The 22289-nt window shown below is 31.7% G+C and overlaps 1 protein-coding gene across 1 annotated transcript; it reads left to right on the plus strand.

The window, feature by feature from the left end:
- The first annotated feature begins 3082 nt into the window (after nucleotides 1–3082).
- Nucleotides 3083–3844, plus strand: LOC140009800 (zinc finger BED domain-containing protein DAYSLEEPER-like). The gene has a single exon (XM_072056123.1). The coding sequence runs from the start codon at nucleotides 3083–3085 to the stop codon at nucleotides 3842–3844; it is 762 nt and encodes a 253-aa protein (XP_071912224.1).
- The last annotated feature ends 18445 nt before the right edge of the window (nucleotides 3845–22289 follow it).

A 22289-nucleotide genomic window follows, 5' to 3' on the forward strand; every position in this document is an offset into this window, starting at 1 on the left:
GATAAGGGCTCGGCTCGACTCGTTTACAGAGAGAAACTATCCGAGCTCGAGCTCTACTAAGTACTCGTTTAATACACGAGCCGAGCCATGCTCAGCTCGTTTAAACTCGATAGGCTCGAAGAGTAGGGGCATTAGCGTCATTTCATTGTGTATATGGTATTCTAACCTAAGTCATTCTCCCGGTTGTAGCCCTAATTTTTCTTTCCTCTTTTGGTCTTACCTTTTCCCGTTCCACAGCCGCAGCACCACCGTCACTAACTCACCATTCTCCAATTCATCTATCATCTCACCTCCATCAGGACCATCACCTATCCGTCCACCATCTAACCGCCAGGCGCCATCCCTATTTTTTTCTTTCCTCTTTCGGTCTTTCCTTTCCCCGTTCCACAGTCGTAGCCGCACCCTCCATTCTCACCACCGTCACCGACTCACCAATCCATTCATCTCACCTCCATCACCAATCCGTCCACCATCTCACCGCCATCATTCAATCCCCTTCTCGTGAATCCGTGAGCAGCACCATACGGAGCCACCCCGGTAGAGCCAGGGGCCTCTACCATATCCCAATTCACTGCATTCTGGTAACCATTTCTTCTCAATTTTTGCAATTTATTTTGGTTTTAAGAGGCTGTGTGGGTTTTGGTTAATGGGTTTTCGTTCAGTCATTGACCGACGGATATATCAATGTAGGATTGATAATTACACTACGTGGCTGTTTAGTGTTGTTACCGGTCTCTAAGATTGGGCGATTTGTTATGTGAGAGTGATTTTAACTGATTGTGAAGCTGCAGTGGGTCACATCAGCGGGTGAATACATTGGAAGGCCAAATTAAGGGTTTAACATGCATATGGCTTTTGCTTCTAGGTTTATCTTTGTGTTTTAACTGATGGGACGCATCAATTTTCTTGCTTTTTTTTTCTTTTGTTGTTTTTTTTTCTGGGGTGCGTATGTGAGACGAACGGCTGATTCAGGAGATCAAATGTAGATCGTTGGATGATATTGGACAGTTAGCATCTTAGAATTTGTGTATATGAGACGATCAGATGTAATTATGCAGACATACTCACTCAATCCTCTTGATGGAGGAGGGTACCCATATTCCAAAACCTGAAAAAGCCATGTATGAGGAAAGCTAAGCTTCTTCTGATATATTCCTTTTGACATAATTCAAGAAGAAAAGATGACCTCTCCCCATGACAGAGACTAAACATTGACCTGATTGGCCTTACCTAACCCTACCAAATTGGATCCATTTGCTTCTTTTGTCTGCAATGCTATGTTGATCCATCACGTATATGTTCTTTCTATTATTGTAATTCGGCCCCTCAACTTCTTACTTCTTCCCTGCAATTACTTCTTTATTTTGCAATAGTTTGTTAACCTATTTCTTTTGTCAAGTTTGGAAAACTGTATTAGCTACTGCATTGTATATCTTTAATTTGTGTTATTTGTGGTGTAATTGAAGATGTTAGAAAAGATTAATGTTGATTGATGGTCCAAGGTAAAGATGGGTTTTTTTTTTCTTTTTTTTTTCTTTTTAAGGTGAAGATAGCCCAAGAACATTGTAAACTGAAATTAGAACATTGTAAACTAGGTATAATTGAAAACTTACCTAATGATAAAAAATTACAAGGTAAGCCAAAAACTTGAGATTTTGGCACTACACAATTAGCTTCAGGCACTGATAATTTGTTTAAACGAATCCCTAATTATGAGTTACTCATTGTTATTCAACTTTTATTTGACTGAATTGAAATGGTATTGCTTCTTTTTGGTGCAATATAGAGACATATACACTTTTGGGTACTGAAAATTGAGATTTTTTTTTAAAACTTTTGAGTACTAAATTGGAATTGGAATTAGTCCTTAATTTCACTGGTCAAGTTTGTATACTACTTGTATTTTGGGAATTGTATTTTTGTAACATGTGGAGATTACAAGTTATATTATTTTCTTCCAAATTTGTTTATGTGTAATCAAAAAAATATTGTCTCTCAAAATTTCAATAGATAAATCAATTCCGCTCCACACTAACCAAATAAACTTGGTGTGAAATGAAAGATATTTCAGTAAACATTGAGTATGTTTGGACAAAGAAAATTTGCAAGATTTATTTCAGATTTTGTTTTGCTTGCATCATACACACAATTCCCAATCACCTTTTTATCTCACATACATCACATCACAAAAAGTACTACAGTAACTGGATCAAATAAATCATCCAAATAAATTCTTATCCAAACAAACTCATTATATTTGTAACCTTGTTGTGAACTTTGAACTCTGCTCTAATGGTATACCCTTTAGATTACGAGCATACGATTAATAGGAAAGGAAGTTTTCTTTAACTTTTCTTTCTTTACTAAAAGTTTTTTGTTATTTACTAATGAAAGATATACAATGCAGTAACTTCTTTAGGCTATGGTAAAAGATGAATGTAGGAGGAGTAGACAGTTTAACAGTCTAGATTCCTGAGGAGGTTATAGAACTGACTGTTGATATTTCTTTAACAGAGCTAGTCATCTTCTTTTCTTTAACTTGTGATATTTCTTCCTGTTTTGCACTTTTGTTTAAGCTTGATAGTGAAAGCATTTTTCAACCTAGAAGATTCTGCAAGGCAAAAGCTTCTTCATTTTAGTTTCTTGATTTCAGCAAAACTAACTTTTTGTTTGGATTGCCATTTTAAGAGTTTTTAAGAGCTTTTCTCTGTTATTTCATTCATCTGAATGTAAGCTTGAGAATTGAGACAGGAACAAGTTAAAAAAATGTTAAAATTGGCTTGAAGTGGGCATTATTTCTTGGAATCTATTTTATTACTTTTGTACCTTATTTCTTAGAAATGTTATCATAAATTTCTGTTTTGGCTAATCAGAATCTATAGTGGTTATTAAATGTGTTTTGATTAAGGAATGCACAGCTCTCCATTCAACTCATTTCAAGGTTCATCATCAAGTCATATGATGGAGCAAAATAATGAAGACGTGGAACAATTGAACTACAACGAAGAAAGAGCTGATGAGATGAGTGAAGAAGAGATACAAATGATAGAAGATGAGGGCAATGAATGAGGACAACAAGTAGATGGATGAAGGAGCTGGTCCATTTGAGAAAAAGCAAAGGAAGAAGAAATCCAGTATATGGGATGAAATGACAACAGTAGTGCTAGATAATGGGACGGTCAAAATGAAGTGCAACCATTGCAAGGAACTTTTTACCAAGAGTGCAACCGGAGCCACATTTCAACACAAGAAACACTTGAATTCTTGCCTACAAAGAAAGATGGCCATTGGGGAGCAAAGCAAACAAAAGCAACAAGTGCTGTCATTCACCGAAGGCCCAAGTGATGGTATCACTTCCATCACAAATTTTTCGTATGATCATGCCAAGGTAAGAGAGCTTGCATCACACATGATTCTTGCACATGAGTACCCCTTTTCTATGATGGAGCATGTAGTTTTCAACAAATTCATGAAAGCAGTTTCTCCATTTTATAAAAAGATTAATCGACAGACTATTAAGGAAGATTGCATTAGTACTTATACAATTGAAAAAAGGAAGCTGAAATCATTGTTGAAAGGTGCTGGTAGGATTAGTATTACCACAGATTTGTGGAAATCTGGTCAAAAAATTCAATATATGGTTGTGACTGGTCATTTTATTGATTTTGATTGGGTGCTACAAAAACGTGTGTTGACTTTTTGCAATGTTCCTCCTCCTTATACTGGAGTTATTATAGCTGATACTCTAAGTAAGTGCTTTATTGATTGGGGGATTGAGAATAAGGTTTCTAGCATAACTGTTGATAATGCTTCATACAATGATGTGTGCATTAGAAGACTTTGAGAGGATTTTTCTCTAAGAAAGAGATTAAGTATTGGAGGAAAAATTTTTCATGTTAGATGTTGTGCACATATACTTAATCTCTTAGTGCAAGATGGTCTTGGTCAACTTGGTGGTATGATTGATGTTGTTAGAGAAGGGATAAATTACTTGAACAATTCTGAATCTAGGCTTCTTGAATTTGCCAAAATTAAAAAACAGCTTCAGTTGTCCTCTAGAAAGCTAATTTTGGACTGTCCAACAAGGTGGAATAGCACCTATTTGAAGCTTCAGGTTTAGAGTTCAAGGATGTCTTTCCAAGATATGCAGACATTGACCCCTGATTTCACTATGTTCCTACTGATTTTGAGTGGATGAAAGTGGAAGAAGTGTGCAAATTTCTAGGAATATTTCATGAAATCACTGATATGATTTCCGGGTCCGAGTATCCAACAGCTAACATTTTTCTTGTGGAGCTCTATAGGATTAAAGAGCTTTTAAATGAAAAAAGCTCTTGACCCTTTTGAGCATATTCAGGCTATGGCTGGAAGTATGTCTGCTAAATTTGATAAGTATTTGGGGGAAAGTAATGTGCTGCTATCTTTGGGTACAATTTTGGATCCGAGATACAAAATGTTTCTTATTAATCATGGCTGAGGATGCAGCTCCTAGATTCGTGACTGAGATTAGAGACATTCTTTATGAGCTTTACAATGAATATGTTGATTGCCACATTGTTTCCCATTCTGAACAACAATAGAGGCAGGTTGTAAAAAGGAGACAAAATGAAGGTTCTAGTTCATTTATTAAGAAACAGAAAATGACTGGACCCGCCGTTTTAACTAGTAAATAAAAGTTTCACATGCATGTGAGTGTAATTGACAGGGCTCTATCAGAAAAATCAGATTTAGATGTTTATTTAGAGGAAAGTAGGTATGCTTGTGATGCAAATGCAAATCTGGATGTTTTGGGTTGGTGGAAAGGGGAAAGATTGAGATTTCCTATCTTGTCGAGGATGGCTGCCGATATACTCTCCGTTCCTGTTACAACTGTGGCTTCAGAATCTACTTTCAGCACCGGAAGTAGAGTAATTGATGATCGACGAGCTTCCATGTCAGTTGAAACAGTGTAAATGTTGCTTTGCGGCAACTATTGGATCCATAGTCTTCATGGCCTAAAGAATAAGTCCCGCGTAAGTAATTGATTGGATGTTTTTGTTGTTGTTACAGTTTCCTTATATCTGATTTTGAAGAATTTTATAACTTTCATACTTTTGTTTTGTAGGAATCACTTGATGCGGCCAAATCAATCACATTTGAGGAAGTTGAACTTCCTCAATCATTCACAACCTGATTTGGTGGCTGTTGATGTTGCTTGGTGGTTGTTTATGTAATTTTTCATGTTGTAATCTAATCTGGTTTGGACATTTTGGTATGGACATGTTGTTATCTGATCTGCTTTGGACATTTTGGTTTGGACATGTTGTAATCCGATCTGGTTTGGACATTGTAATCCGAGTTTGGACATTTTGTTCCTCCATTTGATGGTTTTTGCTGCAGTTTTAACTTCTTTTTAACTCCATAATTATTAGGTTCTGGCTTTTTATATTCGCGCTTGCTGCAGTACTAGACTCTGCCTTGTATTGTCATTTGGCATGGCTTGTTGAATTGAAGATGATGTATCGAGGAATATGTATCTTCTTTTGTCAGGCTAAATATGAGTGTGCAAGGAGCTGATATGCTGTCTCCCGTAAACGAGCTCGAGCTCGAGCTTAGCTTTTCGAGCTCGGCTCGAGTTTCACTCGAGCTCGATAAGCTCGGCTCGATTTCAAACTCGAGCTTGAGTTTTCTACCCAGTACATCGAGTCGATCTCGAACGCCTTGTGAAGCTCAAATTAGTAATCGAGCGAGCTCGAGCTAGCTCGATTAGAGGTTCGAGTCGAGCCCGATTGTCATATGCTCGAGCTCGACTCAGCTCGTTTAACAGCTTTATACACACCCAATAAAGTTTCATAATCTTGCTAAAGCCAATAAGGATCCTCATGGTACAAACGCTTGCAAGGATAGATGGTGATTTGGAAAGAGAAAAAGATCAAATTTGTTTATATTGCACCCATTTCGACACTTTCCAACCACTTTTGGCCAAATCCAGCTCTAAAGTCACTATATATGTAAAAGAAAGAGTTTGAGGGTAAAATTGGTTAAATTATGGTAACTAGTGGCCATGGCCTTGTGATCCGAGGTATCAGAAGTTTAGTTGTTATTCATTTATTGGTTGTATAATTCTTACGGCATCTACTGTAACCTAGTATAATTTTAGTGTCAAACTTCAATTTGTAACTTATTCAACTCAATTTATGCAAAAGTCACAATTACAGTGATATTATACGAGTTTACACCTAACATTGTTACACTGATGCAACTAATTTGGACTAGAACATGTGAGGCTCTAAATCCATGGGCTTAGATGGTTCAAGGTGATAGGGCTCTGCAACTCATGGTAGTTTGGCCACTGCTATTTGCCAATTAGCATTGCGGTGGCTAATGTTTCATAGAGCTTTCAGAAATTAGTGAATAAGAAAGAAAGAAAATTTGATAAAGGAAAAAAAACAAAGTAGGAAAATAGAAAAAGGGAGAAAATAATGATTTTTTTCAAAATTATGTCATTTAGGGTATGTATTGTCTCAAAGTTATATCAATTTCATTAAGTTGCTTGTAATTTGATTTCAAAAAGGAATAAAATGGATATAAATTGCTTGTAATTGATAAGCGTGTATTTTACATGTTTTAGGTGTGTTTTATTACTTAGTTTTTGGTGCGTTTTAGCTATTTTAATTGCTAAATAACTAGTTTTCTAGTGAATTTTACATTTTGTGGTTTAAGTGTGAAACATTACATCTCTATGCGTTTAAGTGGTGAAGACTTCATATTTTTGTAGGATTTAATGATTCAATTATCAATTGGAGTGAAGTTAGAAGATATTTGGATGATTCTTGATGATTTGAAGTAACTTAAAGTGAACATGAAGTGCAATATGTTTAAAAGATAAAATGCAATCAGGTTCAAAAGAAGATAAATTTGACAGCTCTTACACTTTCTGGTATTTTAGTTATAACTTGAGATATGATTTAAGATGATTCTTGAAACATTTTGAAGATAAGACATAGGGCCATATTTCATATGCAGACATTGAAATCCATTTCTTAAGTTTTCGTGGTCAAAAAGTCAAAAAACTGAGCAGCATTTATTATCAAAGTCTAAAATAAGGGTTTGACCATTAGAGGGTTTTTCAATCATTTCTCAGTACACAAATGTTCAAATGAGATGATTCTTAATGCATTGAAAAATAATTCAAAGAACTAATAATTTTTTGCTACAATTTTTCTTTAGTCTATTAAATAATATGGAGCATTCTTGTCTTAATTTGGGAAAGAAATCTGCTATATAATTTAAACATCCTAGAAATCTTTGTAATTGATTTTTATCTTTTATTTCATCTGGAAATTTAGTGGTGAATTCTAAAGCTCTATTGATTGGTTTTATTGTTCCTTGATATATATCATGTCCTAAAAATCTTATTTTTGTTTGAAATAATTTCATTTTTGGTGCAGAAACTACTAATCCATTTTTCTTAACTATTTTTAAAAATATATTTAAATGTTTAAAATGCTGTTCTAATGATTCAGAAAATATTAATACATCATCAATATAAACTATACTAAATGAACTATAAGGATTGAAAATGTCATTCATTATATTTTGAAATTCTGATGGTGCATTTTTTAATCCAAATGGCATTACATTCCACTCATAATGTCCAAAAGGTGTTGTGAATGCTGTTTTGTACCTATCTTTTGGATTTATTAATATTTGCCAATATCCTGATTTTAAATCAAATTTTGAAAATATCTTTGCTTTAAATAATCTATTAAGCAAATCTTTTTTATTAGGAATTGGATATCTTATCCATTGTAATACTTTATTTAATGGTTTGTAATTTATTACTAATCTTGGAACTCCACATTCTTTTTCTGCTTGATTCATGACATAAAATGCAGCACAACTCCATGGTGATTTTGAAGGGGTTATTAATTTTTTATCTAGTAATGCTTTTATTTCTTTTTTACAAAATTCTAGTAATTCAAAATTCATTTGTATAGGTCTAGCCTTTGTTGGAATATTTTTTCTCATTGAATCCTGTTTCATAAGGTAATTCTACCATATGTTGTTTTCTATCCCAAAAAGCATTAGGAACATCAGCATTCGTGTTGTAATAGTTTTTCTATTTCTAAAATTCTTTTTTGCATCTTTTCTTCTTTTAATTGTTCCTCAATTTTTAAATAAGATTTTTCTTCTTTAATATAATTTATTTGTTGTTGTACTCTAGTAATACTATTTATTGTTTTATAAATAGAGGAGGTTTGTAATATTTGTAATTCTCTTTGTTTCACTGGGGTTAGAAATCTAAAAGTAACCATTTTTCCCATTATATTTATTGAAATTCCTTCATGACTTACAAAGAATGGGTATATTTGAATTAAAATTTACAAGTAACATACAAATTTACAAAAGGATCAATATGTAATAATGAATATTGTATTAGACATAATTTCATAATTGTAAACAATAATACTAATAAAAATTGGAAAATGGTAAGTACAAAAAATTATTATCCGAGACCCAGTCCTCCAGATATTCAATATGAAGAAAGATCAAAATTTCGTACCACTAAATATGATGGAGATTCAATTTATGAATGGAATATTGATGGAAAATTTGAATATGAAGTATTAAATAATTTACAAGAAATGGGAATGGCTAGACTTGCTTATAAAATAAAAAATATTCAAGAAAGAAATATTGCAACATTATTAGTTTCAGGATTCACTGGACAATTAAAAAATTGGTGGGATAATGCTCTAACATTACAAGATAAATTATCAATATTAGAACATACCCAAGAAATTGAAGATGATCAAGGAAATATTCAAATACAATCAGATGCTGCAGAATTTCTAATTGTAACAATAGTAATGTATTTCATAGGAAATCCAAAAGAAGAATTGAATTCTAATAAAACATTTTTAACAAATTTAAGATGTCCTATATTATCAGATTTTAGATGGTATAAAGATATGTTTTTAACAAATGTATTAAGAAGACCAGATTGTAATGCTTCATTCTGGAAAGAAAGATTCATAACAGGATTACCAAGTTTATTTTCACAAAGAATAATGGATAGTTTACAAAAAGAAATGGGAACAGATGTAATTTCATTTGAAAATATTACTTTTGGACAATTATTTGCATTTGTCAAAAAAGAAGGATTAATGTTATGTTCAGAATTAAGATTACAAATAAAATATGGTTCTAAAACAAAGGAAGTAGGATCATTTTGTGATGCATTTGGAATTAAAAGAATTAAATCACCATCAGCATACAAAAAGAAAGTTAAAAAATATACTAAAAAATTAAAATACAAAAGACCTAAAGAAGATAAACCAGAAAGACCAGATAGAAAGAGAAAGTTTATCAAAAGAAAAATTGTTTGTTATAAATGTGGAAAAATAGGTCATAAAGCAAACAAATGTAAATTAAAAGAAAAAATTTCAGAAATATGTGTAAACGAAGAAGAAATTAAAAATAAATTAATAAATTTATTAATAAATGAAAAAGATCAAAGTTCTGAAGATGATTATTATAATGATATATCAAGTTCAGATAGTGAAGAAAATTGTAATTGCACTCCAAAATATATAAATGTTATAACTAAAAAAGAAGATAAAGAATTTTTATTAGATATGATAGAAAAGATAGAAGATCCAATAGCTAAAAAGAGAAGTCCATTCATTTGGGGAACAAACTTTCTTTATTATGCATTTTGAGTGGCTAATTATATTTGGATACAAGGCCAATTTTATTCCATATGGAGTTTAAAGTTCCATGGATTTTTTGCTGGAGTTTCAAAATTCATCAAGAATTAGAAAAACCACTTCCAATGTCATTGGTCAGAGAATTCAAAATTAAATGGTGAACAGGATTCAATCAAGAATTTGGAGATCAAGTGAATGTTATCAGATTTCTAACTACCGGAGATAAACTCAAATGGACCAAACCAACCTCTACTCCAACAACTTTTGTACCTACTACAACAAAGTCTTCACCAACTCCAACCACTACGGCCCCAACTCCAACCACTACTCCAATAAAGAAAGAAAAAGATACCGAGATGGTATCCGAGGCAACTTCAAATGACTTTTTGATGAAAAAGATGATGCAAGATCCAAGGCTACTCAAAGAATATCTAGACTATTTACAAAAGTCAGATAAGAAAGAAGAAACCGACAAAATTGACGAGTCAGCAGAATCATCCGAATCTACTTTTGACCCATTCGGAGGACCATGCGGACAAGATCCAAATGACTTTTGAAAAAGAGGTCGATCACTTTTGAAAAAGATGTCGGCCACAAACAAAAAGAAGATGAAATTCAAATGAAGAAGAAATGAAATTCAAATGAAAAAGTCCCGAGCCTCTATAAATTGAAGGAAGATTGCAGAATGAAGGCATCGGCGAATAGATCAGAGAGAAAAATTTCAGTTTACATTCTATTGTACAAACCTCTTATCTACTCTCACTTACTTCAAACCTACTCTCACCTACTTCAAACAACTCCTGTACTCTAACTATTGTCAAGCTTATTCAATAAAAGAATCAAGGATTCATTTTGCTCAAAGCTTCCATTGTCTACTCAATTTTATTGTAAGTCCAAATCTTTATGCTTATTACAAGTTTATATTACCTGAGTAGAAGTGGTATCAGAGCCACACTACGATTGCATATTTAGACTTTGAATTTATTACTTTATTTGAATTACGTTTCTATTTTAATTTGGCTATTTCATGCATTTATGTTTATTTATTTTATTAAACTTTTACTGAAATCGTTGGTAAGACTTGATGCCTTGTAAGACCGTTGGTAAGTCCAGGATAGGATGTTCCAGGCCTAGTGCTCGGTTGTTCCAGGTTAAGTAAAAATTTAATTAAATATAAAACATGGCTGCATTTCTTAGACAATTTAAAATAGGATCTAATTCAAAGCAAGCTAATATAGTACAAAGTCATGAATATCATATGCCTATAAATAATTCTGATTGGACAATTCCAGAAGAAAAAATAGAACATATTTATAGAATAGGCCCTTTAGATTTCAAAACAGCTTTATCAGTTAAAACTCATGAAGAAACAATATCTATTCAAGAAGAATATCAATCAATTGCATTATTAAATCATAGTACAATTCAAAAATATTTAAGTAAAGGATATCGATATATTCATATAGGTTTAATCCAAATTGCTGTAAAACCTTTATTCCATCTAGGAGTAGATGCTCCAATATATTTAGCATTAAGAGACACAAGACTCAAACGATATAAAACTTCTTTACTCTCTATGATTCAAACAAATGTTTGTAATGGACCCATATATTTTAACTGTGCTCCAAATTTTTCAATAGACCTAACTGACCCACATATTTTGAATTCAGTAATATTAGATATTCATCTACAAGGAAATGAATTTGAAAAACATACAAAGAATTTTGCAATAATATATAGAATATATTATAGACCTTTATCATCACATTTAAATCCTAAATTTATAATGACTCCAACTCTTAAAGAAGAAACAACTTTATTACAAGTAGATGCAGATAGACCTACAACTTATACACCAAAAAGATTAAAATGGAATGAAATAACAATACCAAGTGAATTTGAAATAAAAAATCCACAAATAGCAAGAAATATAGAACAAACTACTGCAGAAGATATTATAGAGAAACCTGATGGAAATACTTTAATAAGATTCGCTTCATTAAGAGAAAGACCTAGTTCAAGTTATTCATGGTTACCGGCTAGACATTCAAATTATGAATCTACTGAGATTAATTTTCCTTTAGAAAGTACTTCAACTTTTAAATATAAAACTCCAGTTCCAGAGGTAATAAATCAAAGTCAAACAGAATACTCTCCAACACATTCACAAATGAGAGGAGAAATAAATGTTATAAGTAAACCTTATAAAATAAATCATAAATATCTACAAGAAGATTTTGAAGATGAAGAAAATACGGAAAAAAGAATTTGGTTCTTTCAATTAGAATCTGAATACAAGAACAAATTAATTATGGAATGGAAAAATGAATTGGATAAACAAAAATTTGATTTTCCTTTCTTTACATGGTTAACATTTTATATGTCAAAATTGGGAATAAATGATATATATAATACATCTCAAATAAATGTTCAAACTAATTTATATAAAAAATGGAAGTTAAAAGACGACCAAATTATAACATCAATACATCCTCCATTACAAGAAGTTAAAATAAATATAGGACAAGGAGAAGTAATAGCCTCACCTTTTAAAAAGGGTAGGGATGTTGAATCAAGTACAAATAATACAATAAATTTAGAAGATATTAAAAAAGTATACCAACAAAATAATTATACAAATCAAATTTTTCATACAATATCTCAACATATGGAAGTCTTAAATACAAAAATAGATACACTAAAGAGACCAGAATCTAAATTCCCTAATGATATTTCAGCACCACATTTCCAACCTAGAAGTTTGGCAAGAGAAAAAGAACAAGAGTTAATCCAAAATATTAATAATCAAAAGATAAATACTACAGACAATATATTAAATAGAATATCACAATCATTACAGACTTTATCCAAACCTCAAACACCCAAAATAAATACTTTAGACCAGATAATAGAAGAAAATTCAACTGAAGAATTAGAAAATTCAAGTAACGAATCAATAAATTCAGATCTAGAAGAAAATATAATATTACCAATAGAAACTCAATTTGAAGAGGAAGATAATCAATTAAACAGAATAAAAAGAAGTAGAAGGATAAACAATAATACTAATAAAAATTGGAAAATGGTAAGTACAAAAAATTATTATCCGAGACCCAGTCCTCCAGATATTCAATATGAAGAAAGATCAAAATTTCGTACCACTAAATATGATGGAGATTCAATTTATGAATGGAATATTGATGGAAAATTTGAATATGAAGTATTAAATAATTTACAAGAAATGGGAATGGCTAGACTTGCTTATAAAATAAAAAATATTCAAGAAAGAAATATTGCAACATTATTAGTTTCAGGATTCACTGGACAATTAAAAAATTGGTGGGATAATGCTCTAACATTACAAGATAAATTATCAATATTAGAACATACCCAAGAAATTGAAGATGATCAAGGAAATATTCAAATACAATTAGATGCTGCAGAATTTCTAATTGTAACAATAGTAATGTATTTCATAGGAAATCCAAAAGAAGAATTGAATTCTAATAAAACATTTTTAACAAATTTAAGATGTCCTATATTATCAGATTTTAGATGGTATAAAGATATGTTTTTAACAAATGTATTAAGAAGACCAGATTGTAATGCTTCATTCTGGAAAGAAAGATTCATAACAGGATTACCAAGTTTATTTTCACAAAGAATAATGGATAGTTTACAAAAAGAAATGGGAACAGATGTAATTTCATTTGAAAATATTACTTTTGGACAATTATTTGCATTTGTCAAAAAAGAAGGATTAATGTTATGTTCAGAATTAAGATTACAAATAAAATATGGTTCTAAAACAAAGGAAGTAGGATCATTTTGTGATGCATTTGAAATTAAAAGAATTAAATCACCATCAGCATACAAAAAGAAAGTTAAAAAATATACTAAAAAATTAAAATACAAAAGACCTAAAGAAGATAAACCAGAAAGACCAGATAGAAAGAGAAAGTTTATCAAAAGAAAAATTGTTTGTTATAAATGTGGAAAAATAGGTCATAAAGCAAACAAATGTAAATTAAAAGAAAAAATTTCAGAAATATGTGTAAACGAAGAAGAAATTAAAAATAAATTAATAAATTTATTAATAAATAAAAAAGATCAAAGTTCTGAAGATGATTATTATAATGATATATCAAGTTCAGATAGTGAAGAAAATTGTAATTGCACTCCAAAATATATAAATGTTATAACTAAAAAAGAAGATAAAGAATTTTTATTAGATATGATAGAAAAGATAGAAGATCCAATAGCTAAAAAGGAATATTTAGAAAGATTAAAAAGTTTAATCATTCAAGAAGATAAAATGCCAAAAATAATAGAACCTTTTAGTATTTCGAAATTGATAGATAAATATCCAAATATAAATATAATGAAAAAAGAAACTACTAAAGATCTTCAATCAGAAATTAATAATCTAAAAACACAAGTAAAACAATTACAGAAAGAGATTATAGATTTAAAAACAAAAGATTTAGAAATAGAAGCAAAATTAACATTATTAGAAAATCAGCCTTCAACTTCTAATTCTAAAACAGAAGAAATAAATATATCAGAAAAACCTACAAATGAACTTCAATATATAAATATTATAGAAAGAATGACATTTCAAAAATGGTTTGCTTTAGTAACAATCACAGTTGAAGATTTTAAAGAAACATATGTTGCTCTAATAGATAGTGGAGCTGATACAAGTTGCATTAAAGAAGGAATAATTCCAACTAAATATTGTGAAAAAACAAAAGAGACATTAATGGCAGCAAATGGAGAAAATTTACAAGTAACATACAAATTTACAAAAGGATCAATATGTAATAATGAATATTGTATTAGACATAATTTCATAATTGTAAAAGATATAAATTGTGATGTAATATTGGGAACACCCTTTTTAATTCAAATATACCCATTCTTTGTAAGTCATGAAGGAATTTCAATAAATATAATGGGAAAAATGGTTACTTTTAGATTTCTAACCCCAGTGAAACAAAGAGAATTACAAATATTACAAACCTCCTCTATTTATAAAACAATAAATAGTATTACTAGAGTACAACAACAAATAAATTATATTAAAGAAGAAAAATCTTATTTAAAAATTGAGGAACAATTAAAAGAAGAAAATATGCAAAAAAAGAATTTTAGAAATAGAAAAAGTATTACAACACGAAATATGTGCTGATGTTCCTAATGCTTTTTGGGATAGAAAACAACATATGGTAGAATTACCTTATGAAACAGGATTCAATGAGAAAAATATTCCAACAAAGGCTAGACCTATACAAATGAATTTTGAATTACTAGAATTTTGTAAAAAAGAAATAAAAGCATTACTAGATAAAAAATTAATAACCCCTTCAAAATCACCATGGAGTTGTGCTGCATTTTATGTCATGAATCAAGCAGAAAAAGAACGTGGAGTTCCAAGATTAGTAATAAATTACAAACCATTAAATAAAGTATTACAATGGATAAGATATCCAATTCCTAATAAAAAAGATTTGCTTAATAGATTATTTAAAGCAAAGATATTTTCAAAATTTGATTTAAAATCAGGATATTGGCAAATATTAATAAATCCAAAAGATAGGTACAAAACAGCATTCACAACACCCTATGGACATTATGAGTGGAATGTAATGCCATTTGGATTAAAAAATGCACCATCAGAATTTCAAAATATAATGAATGACATTTTCAATCCTTATAGTTCATTTAGTATAGTTTATATTGATGATGTATTAATATTTTCTGAATCATTAGAACAGCATTTTAAACATTTAAATATATTTTTAAAAATAGTTAAGAAAAATGGATTAGTAGTTTCTGCACCAAAAATGAAATTATTTCAAACAAAAATAAGATTTTTAGGACATGATATATATCAAGGAACAATAAAACCAATCAATAGAGCTTTAGAATTCACTACTAAATTTCCAGATGAAATAAAAGATAAAATCAATTACAAAGATTTCTAAGATGTTTAAATTATATAGCAGATTTCTTTCCCAAATTAAGACAAGAATGCTCCATATTATTTAATAGACTAAAGAAAAATCCAAAGCCATGGACAGAAGAACATACTCAAAAAATAAAATATTTAAAAGAAAAAATTAAATCTTTACCATGTTTATGTTTACCACATCCTAATGCATTCATGATAGTTGAAACAGATGCATCAGAATTAGGATATGGGGGAATATTAAAACAAACATATGAAAAGTCAAAAGAAGAGTTAGTAAGATTTTATTCAGGAACATGGTCAGATCCTCAAAAGAATTATTCAACAATTAAAAAAGAAATTTTATCAATAGTTTTATGTATATCAAAATTTCAAGATGATTTATACAATAAGAAATTTTTAATTAGAATAGATTGTAAATCTGCAAAAGAGATTTTACAAAAAGATGTTCAGAATATAGTTTCAAAACAAATATTTGCTAGATGGCAAGCTATTTTATCTGTTTTTGATTTTGATATAGAATTCATCAAAGGAGAAAATAATTCTTTACCAGATTTTCTTACTAGAGAATTTCTACAAGGTCATGGATCGTGAATTGATGGTTCAAAGAGAAGAACGAGAATATACCAATTATTTGAGAGCTCAAAGGGATTCTCCCAAATTCCAAAACAAAGAAAAAGATATCCAATCCAGAGGATATCAATATTTTGCCCAAACCAGCTATGGCAGATAAAGTATTCCAGCTCATCAGATTCCTAAATATGATACCATATACATTCGAAAAAGCCCTTATGCTACTATCACTCCTCAAGAAAGAGCCTTTCTTATTCAAAGAGAGATTCAGAGAAATACCATTCGAATCAAAGTTATGAAAAGAATTGAGAGAAGTGAGGAATTTATTCAATATCACAAAAAACAAAACAAGCAATTATTTAACCAGTTTAAAGATATTGTTTATTAATATTGCAGGATTATGGATTCAAAAGCAGGAAATTCCAGGCCAAAGACTCCTCAAGATTATGAGATGAGTCTTACTCCTGTTACTCAAAATAGATTCCAACTCTTATCAGATTTTCCAGCATTGACTTATAGTCAAGCTGCTTGTACTCCAACTTCTTCTCAAATAAAACCTCTTCAACAGATTCCAAAGACCCCAGAAAAAGCCAATGAAAATACTTATTTTACCAAGCCATTTACTCAACATATCACTTTAACCAAATTTCAAGAAGTACCTTTGTATTCTACACTCAATCAAATTACCCAGAGAATCTTTCCTCAAAAGTGTTTTTGGCAACCAGATGATCCTTCAAAAAATTTGGATTATTATGAATTAATTCTTACAGATACTCAATCTGTAGAAATATTCCCGATTCCAGACAGAAAAAATCCAAATATAATTAGCCACTCAAAATGCATAATAAAGAAAGTTTGTTCCCCAAATGAATGGACTTCTCTTTATTCTAAAAAATCCTTTTCAGTAAGATTCATTCCAGATGGATTCACATATCAAGATTACAAAATGGCATGGTATCGTGCCTTCCTTTTTAGACCATTCAATCATTCATGGTTCTTCACGTTCAAAGAAAATTGCAGCAGAGAATTTCCAATTTGGTTCAATCACTGGTGGAAATGGTTCGGACCACAACCAGAGATACTACCTCCCAATGTACTTATGGGATTTCAAACGTATCTAAAAAGAGCAAAGGGGGAAGAATACACAAGGCCAATTTTATTCCATATGGAGTTTAAAGTTCCATGGATTTTTTTTTTTTTTTAAGAATTAGAAAAGTGGTGTTCAAACCTCAGTTGTGTTTGAAGCCTGGTTTGTTTCTTTACTTTCATTTACTGCTTTTCTACATAAACTGTTCTTCTCTTCATCTCACGAATACTTGTGCTCTTGTGTTATCTCGTTCATTGGGAGGTATTTGAGAAAAGAAAGGTAGTCTATGAAAAAGTGGACTATATCTTAGCAGGTTTTTTGAAAGCCTAATTCACCCCCCCTCTTAGGTTGTCTTCGATCCTTACAATTGGTATCAGAGCTTGGTCTCCTAGAGATTAAGCTCAAGCGGCTTGGAGTAAAGATGACAACCAGTCATGCTATGTTTATTGAGGGGCAATCTGTTACTAGCCCTCCCATGTTTATTGGTTCCAATTATGTTAGTTGGAAAGAAAGAATGATTATCTTCTTGCAATCCATTGATATTGAGCTGTGGTTTATTGTGAATGAAGGACCGCATGATGCTAACTTTCTTGATGCAGAAACAGGTTTGTTGCGGCCAAAAACGAGAGTTGAGATGAATGCTCAAGATAGAACCAATCTCACGTTGAATGCCAAAGCCATGAATGTTCTTTATAGTGCCTTAGACTCAAATGAGTCAATTAGAGTAAAAGGGTGTAAATCTGCCAAAGAAATGTGGGATAAGCTAAGAGAAATTCATGAGGGTAGTGACAACGTAAGAGAACAGAAAAAGTTCATTCTGGTCACCAAGTATGAATCTTTTAAGATGGAGCCTCATGAAAACATCGACAAAATGTATTGTAGATTTAATGATCTGATCAAGGATTTAGAGGTGTTTGAGAAGGAGTACTCTCTAGGTGAAAAAAACAGAAAAATTCTGAATGCTCTATCAAAGGATTGGGAAAGCAAAGTGACTGCCATAGAGGAAGCCAAGGATCTAAATTCCTTATCCATTAAATCTCTGATTAACTCTCTAACTTCTTACGAACTGAAACTTAAATCTAAGATGCAGGAAGAAGAAGACACAAAAGGAAGGAAGAGTATTGCTCTGAAAGCTTCACAAGATGAAGATGAAACAGCCTCACTGGATGAAAATGACTTGGAAGGTGATGACAGTGATATTGCACTCATCACAAGAGACTTCAAAAGATTTCTCAATAAGAGAAGATTTAGGAAAGGCGGATCCAGCAATTCCTTCCAGAATCAGACTAATGACTTCAGAAATAGAGGGAAACTAGAGTTCAACAAGAAGCAAAACGATAAATGTTTTGAATGTGGCCAACCTGGACATTATGCAAATGAGTGTCCAATGAAGAAAAAGAAGGAAAATAAAATTGAACGAAAACCAAAGTTCAACAATTTTTAAATTACCTGAAATGATTGCAACTCAGAAGGCGAAGTTGAAGAAGAAGAGGAATCTGCTCAAGTGGCTTTCATGGCTATTGGAGATGAAGAGGTAACACAATGCAACTCTCAAACCGATAGTGATAGTGAATCTGATGATGATGTTAATTCTTTTCTAGAAAAAATGCATAACAGATTGAAAGAATCCTATGTTAAAAACAAGGAACTGAAGCAGAAAATTAGCTTTCTAATACAAGACAATGCAAATCTTTTTCGACAAAACAAATGTCTTAAGTATGAAAATGATAACCTGAAAAGGACTGAGTCTGATGTGCTTGCTGAACTTTACAAAAAGAAAAATTACTGTGACATACTCAGAAGTGAGCAATGCAGCTTAAGAAAAAGGATGGATGACTTATGTCAATTGTTACATCATTTGAAACAGAACCATCTTCAAAAGAATGACACTGTACCTTATGTTAATACTCATCAAATAAGACTGAACCAAAATACAAATGAGTTTGCTATCCACAGAAGAAGGCAAGTCAGATTCATTAAACCTGTTCATTTGATTGATCCAATGTCAGTATGCAACTTTTGTTGTCAATCTGGTCACATGAATAGCAACTGTCATGTTAAGAAAAATATAAGGAATGGCATGAGATGCATGTGGGTAGTTAAACATAAGACTAACTCTCAAGGACCCAATATGTAAAGGGTACCAAGTATTATTTTGTGGGTTTGTGTGTAGGTGAACCAGGATAACATTGCTAAAAAATCAAAATGATTCATTGATAGTGGATGCTCAAGACATATGACTGGTGATGCATCACAATTCATTAAACTCAAGCAAAAAGCAAGTGGAAAGGTAACGTTTGGAGATGATAACAAAGCCAAGACTGTTGGTATTGGCGATGTTGGTAAGAATGATCAAACTTTTATCCACAATGTTCTTCTTGTTGACAATTTGAGCTACAATCTGTTAAGTGTTAGCCAATTGTGTGATAGGAATCTGTTTGTATTGTTCAAAAAGCTTGAATGTCTCATATTTGACTCAAAGTTCAACATTATTTTCAAAGAAAAAAGAGTTAATGATGTCTATGTAGTTTTTCTTGAAAAAATTGATTCCTCATATCTCAAATGTCTCAAAGTAGCAAATGAGGACCCATGGTTGTGGCATAGAAGGTTGTGTCACTACAATATGGATTTGCTGAAAGAAATTTCTAAAAAGAAACTTGTTAGAGGTCTTTCAAAAATTAGATTTGAAAAAGACAGAATTTGTGATGCTTGCCAATTTGGAAAACAAGTCAAGGTTTCTTTTAAACCTAAGAAATGTGTTTCTACTTCAAAACCACTTGAACTTCTGCACCTTGATCTGTTTGGTCCTACACAGACTGCAAGCCTTGGTGGTAAGAGATACTGTTTTGTGATTGTTGATGACTATTCTAGATATACTTGGGTGATATTCCTTGCTCATAAAGATGATGCCTTTAAGAATTTTACCTCATTATTTGCTAAAGTACAAAATCTGCTTGGCTTGAAAATTGTCAGGAATAGAAGTGATAATGGGACAGAATTCAAGTTCTGTAATTTTCCAGAATTTTGTGATCATAATGGTATTACTCATGAATTCTCTATTGCTAGAGTCCCTCAACAAAATGGAGTTGTAGAAAGAAAAAATAGAACTCTCCAAGAGGCTGCTAGAACCATGCTTAGTGAATGCAATTTACCAAAATATTTTTGGGCTAAAGCCATAAACACAGCCTGTTATACCATGAATAGAGTTCTACTAAGACCAATTTTGAACAAAACTTCCTATGAGCTCATGTATGACAAAAAGCCTGTTGTCGGTTACTTCAAAATATTTGGTTGTAAATGTTTCATTTTGAATATCAAGGAACATCTTGAAAAGTTTGACAAGAAATCTGATGAGGGAATTTTCTTGGGTTATTGTGAAAACAAAAGAGGTTTCAGAGTTTATAATCGTAGAACATTGATTATAGAGGAGGCTATACACATTACTTTTGATGAATCTAATGGTGACATCTCTATGAGTTGTGGTGAAGATGATGACACAGGTGTTCAAGAAGAACTGAAGAAGCTAGCAATCAATGATCATGACTCTGCCTCACCAGAAACTGATTCAAAGGATACTGATGCTCAGGTCAGTCCAGCTGAAGAAATGAATAATAGAGATACCACTACTCCTAATGATCTTCCAAGAGTCTGGAAATTTGCTCATAATCATCCCAGGGAGCTTATAATTGGTGATCCTTGTTGTTGATGCATTGAATGATGAGCACTGGATTTTAGATATGGAAGAAGAGTTAATCCAATTTGAAAGAAACAAAGTTTGGACCCTGGTTGCCAGACCACAAGGCCATCCTATCATTTGCACTAAATGAGTTTTTAGAAACAAAATGAATGATAAAGGGGAGATTGTTAGAAATAAGGCTAGACTGGTGGCTAAGGGATACACTCAAGAAGAGGGAATAGACTTTGATGAGTCTTTTGCACCAGTAGCCAGGCTGGAATCCATAAGAATGTTTTTAGCATTTGCATGTTTCAAGAATTTTAAATTATTTCAAATGGATGTTAAGAGTGCCTTCTTAAATGGATTTATAGATCAAGAAGTCTATGTTGACCAACCTCTTGGTTTTGAAAATGAATCTTATCCAGATCACGTGTTTAAATTTTCAAAAGCTTTATATGGATTAAAGCAAGCTCCTAGAGCATGGTATGAACGTCTGAGTGGATGTTTGATTGAAAATGGTTTTAAAAGAGGCATTGTAGACACTACACTTTTTACAAAACAAAGCTCACGAGATCTTTTGATTGTGCAAATATATGTGGATGATATCATATTTGGTGCTACTAATGAAAAATTGTGCAAGGACTTTTCCATCATCATGCAAAAAGAATTTGAAATGAGCATGATGGGAGAACTGAACTTCTTCCTTGGACTCCAAGTGATTCAAACCCAAGATGGAACATTTATAAATCAAACAAAATACACCAAGGAGTTGCTGAAAAGATTCGGAATGGAGGATTCAAAGCCTGTTGGGACACCTATGTGCACATCTACCAAACTTGACAAAGATGAAGAAGGTACAAAAGTTGAGGAGAAGAAGTACAGAGGTATGATTGGAAGTTTACTTTATTTAACTGCTAGTAGGCCTGACATCATGTTTGCTGTGTGTTTATGTGCTCGATTTCAATCCTGTCCAAAGGAATCACACTTGAATGCGGTAAAAAGAATCTTGAGATATCTTAAAGGAACTTTAAATTTTGGCTTGTGGTATCCAAAATGTCATGAACTTCCTTTGTGTGAATTCTTTGATGCTGACTTTGGTGGTTGTAAAATAGATAGAAAAAGTACTACTGGCATATGTAGCTTTCTTGGAAATTGCTTGGTCTCTTGGTTTAGTAAAAAACAAAATGCTATCTCACTGTCCACTACTGAAGCTGAATATGTTGCTGCTGGTGCTTGCTGTGCTCAATTGTTATGGATGAAAAACACATTGAATGACTTCGATTTAGTATA

The sequence above is a fragment of the Coffea arabica genome, chromosome 6e, assembly GCF_036785885.1.
Source record: "Coffea arabica cultivar ET-39 chromosome 6e, Coffea Arabica ET-39 HiFi, whole genome shotgun sequence".
Taxonomy (NCBI): domain Eukaryota; kingdom Viridiplantae; phylum Streptophyta; class Magnoliopsida; order Gentianales; family Rubiaceae; genus Coffea; species Coffea arabica.